Raw genomic sequence first — 17,210 nt, 5'->3', positions numbered from 1 at the left:
CATTTTTCTAGGATACTGAGCTTACAGTTAGATTTCAGATGTCGTCTAATTCTACCTCCTTATTTTAAGTTGAGGAAGGTCCTGTCCAAAGAAGTTGGACTGGCCCAAGGTTATGCAGAAAAAGACATCAAGAGCAGTTTTGAATTTGAGTCCTCTGTACTTGGCAGTATTCATGCCATCATTCCTTGCTTTCTACCTAGAAGCTCCAACCAGCTTTTATCCTCATTCCAGTGTTGCCTCTCTAGATCAACATGTACATGATGGTACATGGTGGGCGGGTGCGATCATGTTTTTTCAGACCTTCAATATGTCACATATACCTCTGCTAGCATGCCAAAACAGATGTATCTGTGGGTGAGTGAGAGATAAATGATCATTACATAGGAGGTTAGGGTGGAATAACAGATGTCCCTAAGATTCCTGAATTGAGGAGTCAGTAAAAACCTAACAATATGCCTTTTCTCTCCTCTGAATACAAACCCAGCCCTTAGTGACCTTGCATGGACTATACAACGATGAACATGTGCTCATCATCCTGTTCATTATTTATAAAAGGACCTTATTAAGTACCATTTAAGATGAGCAGAATATGGAGTGTGTTTTCCACTCTAAAGAAAACCCTATTGCTATTGCTCATTTGAGCCATTTGAAAATCAACAGTGACTAATCAAATTTAAGAAATCAAATACATGAATAACTAATTTTAACATAGCTTTGAAAGTTACACATTACTTTACAAATACTGTCTCATTTGATCCCTACCACAACCCAGGAAGGTAGATGCTATTATTAGCCCCATTTTACAACAGAAGAAATTGAGGCATATCAAGATAAAATTACTTGCTTAGGGTCATACAACTTATGGTGTTTGGAGCTGGATTTGAACTCAGTTCTTTTTGACTTTAGGTCCAATATTCTATTCACTGTTCACTTAAAGCTAGAAAGAATCTTTAAATATCCTAATGTCCTAGAGTATAAGAATATGTGTGAATAAAGCTTTTTCAGGAAAAAAGTTAGTGATAAGACTCTCAGAGATAGATAAAGTTTTGCCAGAAATTGCTCTTGCCAAAATGTTCAATTCTATAGGGTTCCTTTTCTTTACTCCTGCAGAATTTTTTAGGTACTTTCCTCTCCCCTTCCCTTCTGACAGGCTTTTTATGCAGACCCTGATTTTCTAGATAAACATCCCCAACCTTCAATGTTTGCCATAAAAATCCACACACACCAAAAAATATTCCAGCACCTTCCATCAAAGTGTTATCTGCTCTGTGTTCTATTTCTCCACTTGAGATGACCCAGTTATCTCAGCTTATATATAATAACAATTTAAGATGCTTTGTCTTCAAGAGAGCACCGAATTGCAATATCCTAATGCAATACCTTAACCCAAAAGGGATGGGTTATCATATATTATATTGATTATTATATGATGGATATTATCCCGGAATTATCAGAAGTGTTTTGCACAAAGCCCCAGAATATTGCAGAGCTTCCTGGAAGATATCCTTGATTATTCACTGGAATCCGACACAATCATCAAAACAACAATAATAAAATGGATGAAAAATGTGTATTGCCCCGTTTCTGACATGTTTAAATGGATAGTGTATACAGCTTGTCCAACAGAATGCATTTCTAGGACAAATAGTACAAATGAACAATAAGCTGAACCCAAGAACTGAACAGAAGATAGAGCACTAGATTGCTTTGGGAAATTGCAAGGCCCTTTTATTGACCTAGAACTGTCCATGAAAGCAAAAGTCTGTGTTTCCAATTTTAACATTTTCTTGGTGTTGTTTTGTCAGTAAAACTTGAAATAGCAATGCATCCTAGGAACTAAAAATGAGTATCATACAGAAGACAATAAGGAAGTGTATGGTGAATATGAACAAACTGCAACTCATATCAGATCCAGAAACCCAAAATAAGAATAGTAAGTAAAACACAACCTGAAGGATTTATATTGTAAAGAAGAATATGAGGGATAGTGACATAGGTGTCCCTTCATGTAGCATTTTATGTGGGGAGCAGATTTCCTAGTATCAAGTTTTAGGGGAAGATGATTAGCACCGATGACAAAAATTCCCTTTTCCTGACCCTTTCTTTCCTTTTGCCTCAAGGGCTTATCTTTCATAGGTATAGAGATCAATTTACTTATATATTATAATCTCTACTTAAAAATTTTCCAGCTTATGAAAATTTTAGCCACAGAAGTTCCATTTCAGTATATCTCCATAACATTTGTGAGTTGAAAGTGGAAGTACTTATTCCCTCCTTCTCTTTTGAGCCTCAGCCTCACTGAAATTATATGATTTCTTTCAAAGAATAGTTGAGCTATTCTTTCTCTATTCTTGATGAAAGTATTTAGTAGTGTATATCTTCTCCTAAAAACTTTTTTGTCTAATTCCCAAAGGTTTTTTTTCATGTTGCTTTATTGCTGCCATTTTCTTTTGGGAAAATATCTATTATTTCTATTATTTATTTGATACATCAATTCTTTAAAATTGAATTACTCAATTAAGTTCTAAGATTTTATTTAAAGATACTCTATTGAATATAATTTTTATTGCTTTATGATTAAGAAGGATATGTTTACTATTCTTTCTATTCTGAATTTGATTATGAACTTTTTAATGCTCTAGTGCATAGTCCATTTTTTTAAAGGCATCATACACAACTGAGAAATATGTTTGTTCTTTTTGTTCTCATTCAGCAGTTGCCAAAGATTTATTGTATCTAACTTTCCCCTAAAACTTTATGCAGGTACTTAATTTTTTTTTTTTGCTTATCTTTTTGTTAGATTTTCCTAGGTGGTACATTAAGGTACTCCAACTATTTTCCCCCTTAAATAAACTATTATTGCTGTCTTTTGTTTTTATGTCATCCTATTTTCCTCATTCTCCTCTCTTTCTAAGAGAGCCATCCCACATAACAAATAGGATTTTTTAAGAGAAAAAGAAGAAAGATCAAGAGTCAACCAATACATTGAAAAAGTCTGAAAACATGTGAAACATGTGGACCTCCCACCTCCCTGAATGTGTGGATAGGGAGTGTCCTCTTTTTGAATCACAATTGTTTTTTAATAATTTTTGACTGATACTATTGATTTTTCTTCTATGTGTATGGTTGTTCTTCCAGTTACATTATACTCATCATGTACATTTTTTCCCTTGGTTTTTGCTGGTTTCACTATATCAGTTCATATAGATTTTTCCATACTTCTCTGTATTCATCAAAATTATTATTTTTCATTGATAGTAATATTTTATTACATTCATGTACCACATTTTATTTAACCCATTCCTCAATCAATGGGCATCTACTTCTCCCCTCAAATTTTTAGTATCAAAAAAAAATGTTGCTATAAATATTTTGGTGTATATAGGAATTTCCCCTCCCTCCTTATCAATGGTTTCCTTGGCTTATAAACCCAGTAATTGAATCTCGGGGTCAATTAGTGTGAACATTTTAGTTACTTTGTTTGCATAGTTACATATTTTTTTCCCAAATGGTTGCCAATTCCTTCCCCTGTTCATTTTTACAGATGAGGAACTGAGTCTAACTGCTTCTGTTCTCCTTCTATGGTGCCTTTAAGCACAATGTAGTTTCCCTGTTTATCACTTTTAATCATGTCTATTTTTAGTGTTGCTTGTCTAAAATATTGATTACTTCCCTTCATTTTTAAAGTTTGCTTGAGGTGAAATTCTATTCCAGTTCCTTATTTTAATTCTGTGAGCAACTCTAAATTTTCAGTGTATTTTCTTTCTTTTCTTAACCATTTTGCTTTTCTCTTCAACTTTATGAATCCATCCTATTCACATTCATGGTTATGGTTGTTAATTGTGTATTTCCTTTAATCCTATAGTCTTATCCCATCTTTTTGTTCCTCTCTATCTTCCTCTGTATAGGGAAGAAAGAAATCAGTGATGTTAAGGAATGTGAATGTTGCAAATGTGATTTATCATTGAACTAATCTACTGATTAGTAGATCAGTAGTTCTACTGCTCTTCATCTCTTCCCCACACTTAGACCTAATCATTAGTTTCTCCATGAATGTTACATATTCAAATTTTGTTATTCTATTATCCAATAAACTTGTGATGCAGAGAGTTATCCACATCCAGAAAGAGACTGAATGTGGATCACAATATAGTATTTTCACCTTTTTGTTATTGTTTTGTTGTTTACTTGCTTGTTTTTTTTCTTATTTTTTCCCTTTTGATCTGATATTTCTTGTGCAGCATGATAAATGTGGAAATATGTATAGAAGAATTGCACTCGTGTATTAGATTATGTGCTGTCCAAGGGAGAAGGAAGGGGGAGGAGAGAGAAACATTTGGAACACAATGTTTTGCAGAGGTGAATGATGAAAAATATCCTTGTATTTCGAAAAATAAAACACTATTCTTATTTTAAAAATCTTTTGTTACAGAGAATTTTAAAAAAGAGATGACTTTCTAGGAAGGAGAGGAATATAGGAGAAATTTTAGGAAACAAAATATAAGTAAAAATTAATTTAAAAATACAAATTAAAAACAATTCCTAGGTTTTATCTTATATCCAATAAATTGGCAAAGAACAAAAACGGAGAATGTTCAACATTATAGGGATGGTGGGGGACGGGTCCTCTAATCCACTACTGATAGAGCTGAGAATTGGAGCAACCACTCTGGAAAGTAATTTGGAATTAAATAAAAAAAGTTTATTAATGCCCCTACCTTTTGACCCAGAGTTTCCACTGGGAGTCATATAACATAGAGAGGTCAGTGATAAAAGGAAAGGTCCCATATGCAACAATATATTTATAATAATACTTTTTATAATAGCAAAGAAATAGAAACAAAGTAGATAACTTTTGGGTGATGGCTAAACAAATTGTGGTAATAAATATAATAGATTATTATGTTGTGAGAAACAATGAATATGACACAGAAAAGCATAGACTAAATTCCAATAGTCTTGTGATGGGGATAGCCATCTGCATCCAGAAAGAGAGGACTATGGGGACCTAATGTGGATCACACAATATTTTCAACTTTCTTCTTGTTGCTTGCTTGCCTGCTTGATTTTTTTTTCCTTTCTTTTTTAAATTTATTTTTAACACTCATTGCTTTATGAATCATGTTGGGAGAGAAAAAAAAAACAAAGCAAAAGGGAAAAACCATGAGACAGATAAAAAAAAGCAGAAAAAAGAAGTTAACATAGCATGTGTTGATTTACATTCAGTCTCCTTGGGTCTTTTTCTGGATGCAGATGGCACTTTCTGTCCAACATCTATTGGGATTGTTTTGCATGCTTGCTTTTTTTTTGTCTCATTTTTCCCCACTTTTTGATCTGGTTTTCCTTGTGCAGCATAATTAATGTGGAAATATGTTTAGAAGAAATGCACATGTTTAACCTATGTTTGATTCCTTGTTGCCTAGAAGAGGGAGGAACAAAACTATGGAATACAAGATTTTGCAAAGATGAATGTTGAAAACTATCTTTGTATATATTCTAAAAAATAAAAAGCTATTATTTTAAAAAAGAAAAAGGATGGGCTAACCTTAATAAACTGATACAAAATGAAGTAAACAGAAAGAGAAAAACAATATACATGATTACAGCAATGTAATGCTTCATTTTATTGAGAGAGTTCATTTTTTTAAATGAACACTTTCCCCTCTCTATCTTGCTTTCTCTTCTTCTTGCTTTCTCTTCCAGAGAGTGAACTCTTATTACAAAGTTTTTCTGTTCTTTAAGGTTTTGTGTATACTTTACTACAAACATTATGCCAGTACTCATTAAAGAAATCATACTAACTGCTCCTGGTTCTGTGCTTTGTTATTTGAGAAGGTGATGGAAGAGTAAAGAGTTGATAAATGCCCTGTTGAATGTGAAGGCAAAGGACAGAGGGAACAAGCTTCTTGGGAATTAGTGTGATGAGATCACTAAAAGATACTGAGATCTGCAGGGTGAGAGACATGAATTGCTTATCTTTGTATTGGATCTGATGCATTCATTCTTCCCATTAATAGTACATACTTGAGAGAATATGTGAGTGTGTGTGTACATATATATATATATATATATACACATACACACTTATACAATACATCTATAAACATACCTCTATATATGTGTGTACATACATACATACACCATACAAACATAAACATGCATGTATAAATATGTATATCTATATATATATATGTGTGTGTATGTGTATGCACACACACACAAACCCTAAGTTTATGAGAAAAATGATCTATTGTTACTTTCTTAATGTTAGTTCATTAAATGTCTTTATTTTCAATTAATTCTGTATTCTTACTAATTTTTTTTTTTCTTGTTTAGTCATTTTTTCATTCATGTCTGAGACTCTGTTTTACTTTTTTTGTTTTGTTTTGGTTTTTTGGCTAAGGCAATTGAGGTTAAGTGACTTGCCCAGGATCATACAGCTAGGTAATGTTAAGTGTCTGAGATCAGATTTGAACTCAGGAACTTCTGACTTCAGGGCTGGTGCCTTATCCATTGAGCCACCTAGTTGCTCCATGTCTGACTCTTTGTGATCCCATTTGAAACATTCTTGGCAAAGATACTGGAGTGGTTTGTCATTTCCTTCTTTCATCTTCCCTCAGAGAAATTATAGAGAAAGAAAATTAAGATATACCTAAGATCATATAGCTAATAAGTGTCTGAGGCTGGGTTTGAATTCAGAGATATGAATCTTCCCAACTCCTAGTCTTTTGAGCCACCTCGCTGGCTTTGCTGACTTATGATTATGTACAGAATGATGAGTTCTAAACTAGCTGTTTAATGAGTTTCACAGAGAGTGTGAAACTGAGGATAGTCTAGTCTGGGGGGAAAGTCTCCCAAGTATTACATAAAACAAAGGATGTATTATTAGCATTAATCACAAGTGAAATAAGCTGACTTAAGTGAAAGGAGATTCTCCCTAACTGAAGACCTTCAAGTTGGAGGACCAGTTTATGTTATATAGAGGTTTCTTCAGGTTTGCATGAGAGTAATGGTCTCTGAGGTGCCTTCCAGTCTGAGATGCCACAATTCTGTAAGAACACATCTCATGAGATTTATTCCAACAAAAGATATAAAGGCAACTTGTGAACAGGAAATGTCTAGAGAATTTAAAAGTGATGCTCTGGAACTAAAGATGGGAAAGGGTTATCTATGTTTTCAAAAGAGGAAAGACAGTAGATTTTTCAAGCTATATGAGGAAAAGAAAGGAACACGCATCTGTTAAGTTTTTACTGTGGCCAAGCATTGTAGTAAGTGTTTTTACAAATATTATCTCATTTGATCCTTCTATTGTCCTCACTCTGCTGTTGAGTAAACTAATCAGAATTAGGGAGACTTACCCAGGATCACACAGCTAGTAAGTATCTGAGATTGGATTTAAATGTGGTCTTCCTGATTCTAGATCCAGCATTCTATAAGCTTTGATTCTTTAAGAAGCTAATATTTGAATACAATAAAATGCATTTTATAAAAGGACAGCTTGTAAACACATAAAAAGGAAAGTATTGAAAAGCCAGTAAATCATATCAGACTAACTTCATCTCTTTCTTTCTTTCTTTCTTTTTTTTTTTTAAACAGGATTACTAGATGGGAAGATCAAGAAAATTCTATAGGCATAGTATACCTGGACTTCAATATGGCATTTGAAGAAGTTTTTCATGACATCTTTGAGAACAAGATGGAAAAGTGTGGGATAAATTATCATATTGTCTGGTGGATTTGGAATTGGTTCAATGACTGGACTCAAAGAATGGTAATTAATGGATTCGTATCAACTTCTTTAAAGGACTCTAGTGGAATTCCATGGAGCCCTGTTATTGACTCTTTTCCATTCAATGATGGATAATTTCATTGAATGACATGGATATTAGGCATAATTGATGAAATTTCTGGATAACTAAAGTTGAATAGGGAAGAGAAGCTAGCTAGCATAGTAAATGACATAATCAGCATCCAAAATATCTTGATGGGTTAGAATGATGGGTGAAATTTAAAATGGTAAAATTTAATAGAAATAAATTTAAAATCTCAAGTCTGGATTTTAAACATCAACTAGAGAGGACAGCTAGATGGTACAGTAGATAGAGCAATGGCTCTGGAGTCAGGAGGATCTGAGTTCAAATCCGGCCTCAGAACTTAATAGTTCTTAGCTGTATGACCCTGAATAAATCACTTAACCCCAGTTGCATCACATAAAAAAATCAATCATACATCTCTGTGGAGGTATGTTGAGACAATAGTTTTTGTGGAATGGAAATCCAGAATTTTCAGTGAATTGAGAAGTCAAATATGAGTCACTTGGATGACATGATAATCACAAAAGGTATTACAGCTTAGGTCTATACTAATAGACACAAAATATGCCAAATAGAGTGTGCAATTCTGCTAAAAATGGGCCCTAGGAATATACTAGGGACAATAAGTTATAGTTGAAATAGCACTGATTTGAAATCAGGGGACCTAAAATCTAACTGTAAGTTACTGGCTAGATGACATTTTGCATACCATTCATCCTGAGACTCATTTTTCTCATCAGTAAAGTAAAGGAGTTCTCTCTGTGTCTCAGTTTCTGTCTCTCTCATTCTCTCTGTTTCTGTCTTTCTCTAGATCTTTTCTCTAGAGTCATATGTTCTGCTCTGGACCCCACATCCAACAAAAAACATTGAAAAGCTGTAATATAGGGGCAGCTAGATGGTGCAATGAATAGAAAACCAACCCTGAAGTCAGGAGGACCTGAGTTCAAATTCAGCTTCAGACAGTTAATACTAGCTGTATGACCCTCAGTAAGTCACTTAACCCAGTTGCCTTGCAAAAAAAGGAAAGAAAAAGAAAAGGAAAGAAATGTTAAAAGAAAACCTGGAATGTATGTGGGTGGGATTTTAAATCATTCATAACAATAATAAGATAGTTGGGTGGCACACTGGATAGAGTGGATTTGGAGTTGGAATATCTGAATTTGAATCCTGCCTCAGATACTTAGTAGGTGTGTAAGATTATAAGGAGAAAAGAAACAAGTGTCTCACCAGAACCTAATAAATTCAAAAGTTATTAAGGGAATCAAAAAGGAAAAACAGGATTAGGGTATAAATAGGGTCTGTCCTGAGTTTAAGAGGAGAAAGAGATAAGATATTTAAAAGGAATCTGCATTATGATAAATGACTAAGGGATATGAACAGTTATCAGAGGAAGAGATCCAAATTATTAACAGTTAAATGAAAGCAATGTTCAAAATCTCTGATAAAGAAATGCAAATTAAAATAATTCTGAGGTTGTTACCTCATTGCCATCAGATTGGGTATGTTGGTCAAAAAAAAAAAAAAAAGGAAAATGACAAATGCAAAAGGAAATGTAGGAAAATAGGTATATTAATGTAAGTTTCTCTGCCTCAGTTTCCTCATCTCTAAAATGGTAATAAAAATCACAGTTGTTGAGTATCAAATGAGATAATATAGGTTAAGTTGCAAACTTTAAAGTTAACTGACTTGTTATACAAGTCAGTTAAATCATTAAAGATTTGCAAATCACTATGAGCACACGTGTATGTATACATATATGAGTGTGTTTTATTTATCTGATATAACCACCCTGTAAAGTAGATAGTACTTATATGTGATATGTTCTCATTTTATTTGTTCTATAAAGTTTTATTCTAAATTTTAACATCAAAATGGAGCATTTCTAAGATATAGCAGATATCAAAAAAGGCATATGAAATTATGAATCACTATTTCATATATTCATACTGCTCATTTTAAAATAATCTCTTTTAGCATTTTCATGATACAATAATAATAATCCATTACATTCCCATGATAACTATTCCACAATTGCTGGGCATTCCCTAAAATTGTATTTATTTTCTCCTTTTTTCCTTTTAGTCCTCCCTCAAGATTGGGAAGTATGTTTGCTTTTGTCCCTTCCCTCCCCTTTATTATTCTCTCTTAATGACCAATACCACCTTTTCATCCTGGTATTTTTCCCTGTTGAGTATCTACAACAAATTATTTGTGTGTTTCTTCATCCCTCCTTTGCCTATTTCAGATAAAATTGAGGTTCATCCGAGGACCTCTCCCTGTCTTTTTCTGTGTCATTTCAAAACTCCATCATTTCCTGAATCACAATAATATTCCATCATCTTCATATACCATAACTTCTTTAATCATTCCCTAATTGAAGGACACTCTCTTGGTTTCCAATTCTTTGACACTACAAAAAGAGCTTCTATGTGTGTGTGTGTGTGTGTGTGTGTGTGTGTGTGTGTGTGTGTATGTCTGTCTCTCTTTTTGTCTCTCTGTCTCTGAATGTCTGTCTCTGTGTGTGTGTCTTTAATTATATATATATATACATACATATGTATACATATATCCTTTTCTTATTTCTTTGAGGTACAGACCTAGAAGTGATATGGTGGGGGGGAAAAAAGCAGTTTTATAGCCCTTAGGCCTTAGGTCATAGCTAATTAATAGTTTTGGGGACATAATTCCCAACTGTTTTTCAGAATGGTTGGAGCATTTTACAATTCTACCAACAGTGTATTAATATATCTATTTTCCTATATCCCCTTTTTGTATTTGTCATTTCCTCCCCGTCTTTTTTTTTTTTTTTTTTTGGTCAACTTACCCAGTCCGATGGCTATGAGATGATAACATCAGAGTTGTCTCAATTTGCATTTCTTTAATTATCAGTGATTTTGAGCATTGTTTTTATATAGTTGTTAAGAGCTTGGTTCTTTTCCCCTGAAAACTGTTTATTCATATCTCTTGACCATTTACCAATTGCAGAATGCAGATTCCTTTTGAATCTCTTGTCTCTCTCCTCTTAAAACTCAGGACAGACCCTATTCATCCCCTGATTTTCAGGATTCCCTTAATAACTTTTGAATTCATTAGGCTCTCATGAGATACTTGTTTCTTCTTTCCTTTTAATCTTACATCATCACCCAGCTCCTTCCAATTATCCACATAAATATATCTTTCTAGATTTATGCTATTCCCCAGAATTTTCAAGGGTTCCCACTATGGGTTTACAATGACCACAGGATCATAAGGAAAGAGCTTCCTTGTTTTGCTACCTCCCAGTCAAAAGCCTTGCAAACTATACTAAGAAGCTACACATTTCTTTGCCTTTATAAGTACTGGCTTTGCTGATAGCCTGATACAAAAGGTGATAACCACCTTTTGTAATATCTGTGGGTTTTTAGATGAGTTTTTGTGTTGGTGCTAGAATGAAAGAAATAATTTACTGTTATTTCTCATTGGATTTCTTAATAATTATTTAGTGTGAATTTCAGGTTTTTGCTAGAGTAGGGATGTGGGAGCCTTGTGATCTGCCTCTACTCAGGAAGTGATTCTGGTAGAAAGTCCTTTTTTATCCTCATTTTATAAATGAAGAAACTAATGTTCAGAAGCATTAAATAACTTGCATATGGTCACATAACCAGTAAACAATGAAGGCAAGATTTGAGTCCAAGTCCAACTCTATCCATCTTCCAGGTTGCCTCTCAGAATGTCACAGAAAGTTTGATCCATAATTAAAGGATGTTTAACCTAGAGAAGAAAACATTTAGAAGAATGATATTAAACAATTCTTGAAATATCTGAAGGGCTGTCATATGGCTTAGAGATCACAATAATTTTTCTTGAATCCAGAGAAGTGAGGCTAGCAAGAATTGATTGAAGAAGAGAGGCAGATTTTGGCTTGATGAAAATCTTAATAGATTTGTTAAAAAGTGGAATAGGTAGTTTCACCATTGCTAGAGTTCTTCAAGCAAAGGATCACTTGTCAGGATAATGTCAGGTGCTGACCTATTCACTTATTAATTGGATTAGATGTCCCCATTTACCTCTTAGATTCTAGAATTTTATGATAAATTACCCAGTCTTTACTTCTCTAGGAGAAAAATAAAACAAAGTATATTTTGTACTTTACAGAGTAAAGTATTATTGTTTTTCTTCAAAATAATGCCATTAGTCAACATGCATGGTATTGGTCTATGTTTATCCTTGGACTACAGTGGGCTTTTGGGTCAATGTATCAATATTTGATCCTGGCATCGAAAGCCCTTCAATAATTTGGCCCCAATCTACTCTCCAATTCAATTCAAAAAACATTTTTTGAGGGGCAGCTAGGTGGCACAGTGGATAGAGCACCAGCCCTGAAGTCAGGAGGACCTGAGTTCAAATCTGGCCTCAGACACTTCCTAGGTGTGACCCTGGGCAAGTCGCTTAACCCCAAATGCCTCAGCAAAAAACCAAGTTAGTCCTTATATATAAGAATATATATAAGTTAGTCCTTCCCTCAAGCAGCTTACATTTATTTATAATCTAGTTTTCTAGCTTTATTTCTTAGGATTCTCTTTCATATATTCAATATCTCAGCCAAACTGTGAGCTTCTCATATCTAGAATATTTCAACAATTAAGGACATAGTGCTTTTTGGTTGCCAGATGCTCTGATTGCTCTTGCATTTTTCCACAGTGACATTTGCATAATTCCATCTGCCCAAGTTTTCTCTTTTTACCACCACAATGCTTCCATGTTAGGACATTCAAGAATGTTATACATATTTGCCCAGAATTTCTGTCCCTTCTCAGATAATGAAAATACCCTCACTATATAGCTAGTTCATTTTTGTTTTGGTTTGATTTTTTTTTTTTTTTGCTCTCAGTCTCTGTGACCCAAAAATTTTGGAAATAAAAAGAAATTCCAAAGAGTGGGGATATTTGGCATTTCTTGGAAACCTCTCTTCCTGTCCCTAGTCAAGACATCACTCTCATGATGTCATTGGTCCTCTTCAGGAATGAAGGACAAACAGCAATAACCTCAGTCAAGGAAAGTGGGGCCTCAGGCCCACATATGAATGAACATGCATCAGGATGGCTAAGAAAGCTATCAAGGCTGCTGAGTATAGAACAGAGCAGGGTCTTCATGTCAGCTTTCAGTTGGAGGAAATTTCTCCTATATTGTTGTTATTTTCACCCAGTTTCAGCCTAGCAACTAACCAACATAAAGTATTGTTCACAGAGTAAGAGCAGCCAACCAAACTTTTTTATTTTTTTAAATAATAGCTTTTTTATTTTCAAAATATATACAAAGATAGTTTTCAACATTCACCCTTGCAAAACCTGTGTTCTCCCTGCCTTCCCCTCCTCTAGACAACAAGTAATCCAATATACATTAAACATGTAAAATTCTTCTATATATATTTCCACAATTATCATGCTGCACAAGAAAAACCTGATCAGAAAAAGAGAAAGAAAATAAAAAGCAAGCAAACAACCAAAAAAAAAAGGTGAAAATACTATGTTGTTATCCACATTTAGTTCCCATGGTCCTCTCTCTGGGTGCAGATGGCTCTCTCCATCCCAAGAATATTGGAACTGCCCTGAATCACCTTATTGCCAGACGCTCTCATTAATAATCAAGACATATGTCTCTATTTTAACAACAGGCTTCTTTCTTCTCTTATTCAGAGTTGAGGGAGAAAGAATGGACATGGGTCTTGGTCATGCAATGGATGACAACAAACTTCCTCTGGTTATCCCAACAGCACTGGGGCCGCTTCAGAATAACAGCCACCCTAAGACATCTATGCCTCTGACAGGGCGTGACATGACAGAATTATACAAGGAGCACAGACTGGAAAGAAATGGCACCAACTTAGCCTACGAGCCACTGCCAGGAGAAATCGCCGCCGTCAGTGTGATTTTTGGGATTCTGTGGTTGTTTTCTGTCTTTGGAAATGCCCTGGTTTGTTTGGTCATCCATAGGAGCAGGAGGACTCAGTCCACCACCAACTACTTTGTGGTTTCATTAGCATGTGCTGATCTCCTCATCAGTGTGGCCAGTGCTCCTTTTGTCCTGCTGCAGTTTACATCTGGTAGGTGGACCATGGGTAACGTCATGTGTAAACTAGTAAGATACTTCCAACACCTCACCCCAGGGGTACAGATCTATGTCCTCCTTTCCATCTGCATAGACAGGTTCTATACTATAGTCTATCCTCTGAGCTTCAAGGTGTCCAGGGAAAAAGCCAAGAAAATGATTGCAGCATCTTGGATCTTTGATGCAGCCTTTATGTCCCCTATATTCTTTTTCTACGGCTCCAGTTGGGATCATCATTGTAATTTTTTCCTCCCTTATTCTTGGGATGGGACTGTCTACAGTATTATTCACTTTCTGGTGGGTTTTGTGATTCCATCCTTCTTCATCATCGTTTTCTATCAGAAAGTCATTAAATATATCTGGAGGATAGGCATCGACAGTCGAACAGTGAAGAGGACGATGAACATCGTTCCAAGGACAAAAGTGAAAACTATAAAAATGTTCCTGATGTTGAATCTAATATTTTTGCTTTCTTGGCTTCCTTTTCATGTGGTCCAGTTATGGCATCCCCATGAAAGAGACTATAGGAAAAGTTCCTTGGTTTTCACAGTGATCACTTGGATATCATTCAGCTCGTCAGCTTCCAAGCCTACCTTATATTCCATTTATAATGCCAACTTCAGGAGAGGGATGAAGGAAACTTTTTGTATGTCCTCCATGAAATGCTACCGAAGCAATGCCTATACAATCACAACCAGTTCCAGGGTGGCCAAAAAAAATTATGTTGGCATTTCAGATATCCCTGTCACGGCCAAAACTGTAACCAAAGACTCAATATATGATACATTTGACAGGGAAGCCAAGGGGAAAAAACTTGCTTGGCCCATTAATTCCAATCCACCAAATACTTTTGTCTAATTCCTTTTCATTCTTTTGATAACTATTATGCACCAAATAGTCTGAAAACCTTCGAAACTTCAGGAACGGATGGATAATTACCTTTTTGGCCTACAAATTCTAGGGGGAAATGTTTTATTTTGTTAAGATGCATTAATTTAACTGTAAGATAGTATTTTTAAATAATTTTAGTTCCTAGTTTTTTTGAGATTCATTTACCTTACAAATTTATGTTGACTGTATTTTATGGATGTGAAGTGAATTGTATTGCTCAGATCCATTAATGGTATAAAAAACATAAACCTAGCCAAGGCCATATGGTACACATAAAGATACTTTTTATAAGTGTTATTTTTCTTTTCTATAAAAGTCTTTTGCAAGTCTAGGGCTTCCATGACATGACTACCCCAGGTTAATGTTGTTTACTTGCCTTATGAAACCAACATTCTTCTAGACACTCCCATTTGGATTCACAAGGGGAGTTGTGGATGATTTTGGAGAACAGCATGTGTCCTTATATCAATGATCAGTTTTGAATCTACTTCTCACTTTCTAATTCTTTTTTGATCTAAGATGATTAAATTGCCCCAACAACTTCAGCAATCAATTTAATAATTTCTTCTCATTTGTTTCTAATCTAGGTTGTATTTGGAATATTCATTTCCTTTCTCTGATTTCAATATTACTGTTGCAAATTAGCAGGTGCATGTGCTGCACCCAGAAAATGCCATGGGTGGAAGCAACAAATGACTTTTCCTTTTATTTGGTAGTTCATAATGAGATTGTGTATCCCCATCTCTCCTCACCATCCCAAGTGCAATCTTCCCAAGTCTCCCAAAAGGACCCAGAACTGAAAGCATCTTTGCAGCCACGCCCATTTCCATCCCATCACTTTTCATATCCTCTTGTTCTATATTCTTCAGACCTAGGCTATTCTGTGACTTTTGCAGATCTGTATTCTTAAATCCCTATCTCTGTTTTCGACTTTTTTCTCTCCCCATCCAGTCAACTTTTTTCATTTAAAAATAGAGGGCTTATAATAAGTCGTTGCACATTTATCAAATATCCTCATATTTAGACTGTGGTTGTGCTTTATTCCTTTCATCTTAGTTTCATTTGTAATTGAGCAGTGGGTATGGTGTCTGCAGGTGCTAAGTAAGACCCAAAGGCCATCAGCAAACCACACTCTCTACCACCACAAAGCTCTATGGTGGGAGAATAATCCCAGTCGCTTCCTTGGTCTTAACCCGTTACACATGTGTGCATATATGCACACACACACACACACACACACACACACATATATATACACACAGAGCTTCCTAAAGAAGTACATTTTGCCTCTTTTTATTCCCTATTAGTAGGTAATTGGGTCAATGAGGGAACACTTTCATTTTTAGCTCTAGAAATCTGTTGCTCCCATTATCCCTAAAATTTCCTGTCCTTAAAGTTAAGGCAGAACAGAAGAACAGGGATCAAGGCAAAGAAGGGAATGGCAGTGTTAAATAGAGGCAAAAACACTTTTTCTGACACTTTTTACAAGCCACAGTCTCCTGAACTACCCAGCAAAATTGACCTTATAAGCTCAATCACTTGCCTCCATTAACAAGTTCCTGACAAAGACATTCTATGTACGCATTCATTCTTTTGCTCTCCGAACCCTTCTGAGTTTTTGTGGTCCGTTATTTCAGACTCTTCTCAAACTATTGCTTTTCTCAGTCCTAAAGCTGAATGAAGCAGGCTGTGGGATACATTGGATGAAAATCTGGACAAATTCCCAAAACTTCAAAGACAGCATTCAATTTCCCATTTCCTAGCAACAACCAAGAGTTTAAAATGTGAGCAGCTGGGAGGTGGGTGTGTTTTTAATTCATCTTCATTAGGTAGCTAAGAAAACTGCATCCTGATCCCCAGGATTTCACCTACATTTGACCTGTCACATCCATCCATGCTATCATTCTGTCCTCATCCATTTCATAGTTAGACTTCTGGAAAGAGTTATCCATCCATATTTATTGTTTCCATTCCCACACCTACCCACACATCTCAAATCTGGAGTCTCAGTGTCCCCTGATAAATCAAACAGCCCTCTCTCAGTCATCATTTTATCTGACTTCTCAATGGAGAAATCTGTTGAACTGTCAGACTCCCCCACTTCCCCAAGTAATTCCTCTTTTTGTTTTTGTATTTTTGAGAGGTAATTGGGGTTAGTGACTTGCCCAGAGTCACATAGCTAGTAAGTGTTAAGTGTCTAAAGCTGGCTTTGCACTATCCACTGTGCCATACAACAGTCCCTCTTCTCTTCCTCTTTTCATAATCTCTTGTCCCTTTCCTAAGAAAATGTAATTTTTGTTGTCTCCTTTAATGCCAAGGGCTCAGACGTGTATTTCCAGCCCAAATTTCCCACTTGACCTCTAGTCCCACCAGCTAACTAGCTATTAGACATCTCCATTTGGATGCCCCATCAGCATC

The 17,210-nt window shown here is 35.3% G+C and overlaps 1 protein-coding gene across 3 annotated transcripts in view; it reads left to right on the top strand.

Annotated features, from left to right (window-relative positions):
* GPR19 (G protein-coupled receptor 19) overlaps nucleotides 1-15,073 on the top strand; it is a 61,803-nt gene extending 46,730 nt beyond the window's left edge. For all 3 annotated transcript variants that reach the window (XM_012550759.3, XM_031938218.1, XM_031938219.1), the window contains 2 exons: nucleotides 7,597-7,771; nucleotides 13,490-15,073. In XM_012550759.3, the coding sequence (XP_012406213.1) occupies nucleotides 13,506-14,759 (1,254 nt within the window). In that variant the 5' untranslated portion in view covers nucleotides 7,597-7,771; nucleotides 13,490-13,505 and the 3' untranslated portion in view covers nucleotides 14,760-15,073. The remainder of the gene's footprint in view (nucleotides 1-7,596; nucleotides 7,772-13,489) is intronic.
* Nucleotides 15,074-17,210: the final 2,137 nt, after the last annotated feature.

Source organism: Sarcophilus harrisii, chromosome 5 (assembly GCF_902635505.1).
Source record: "Sarcophilus harrisii chromosome 5, mSarHar1.11, whole genome shotgun sequence".
NCBI classification, from domain to species: Eukaryota; Metazoa; Chordata; class Mammalia; order Dasyuromorphia; family Dasyuridae; genus Sarcophilus; species Sarcophilus harrisii.
Note: the sequence above shows the minus strand (reverse complement) of the source record. Positions and strands in the feature narration are given on the sequence as shown.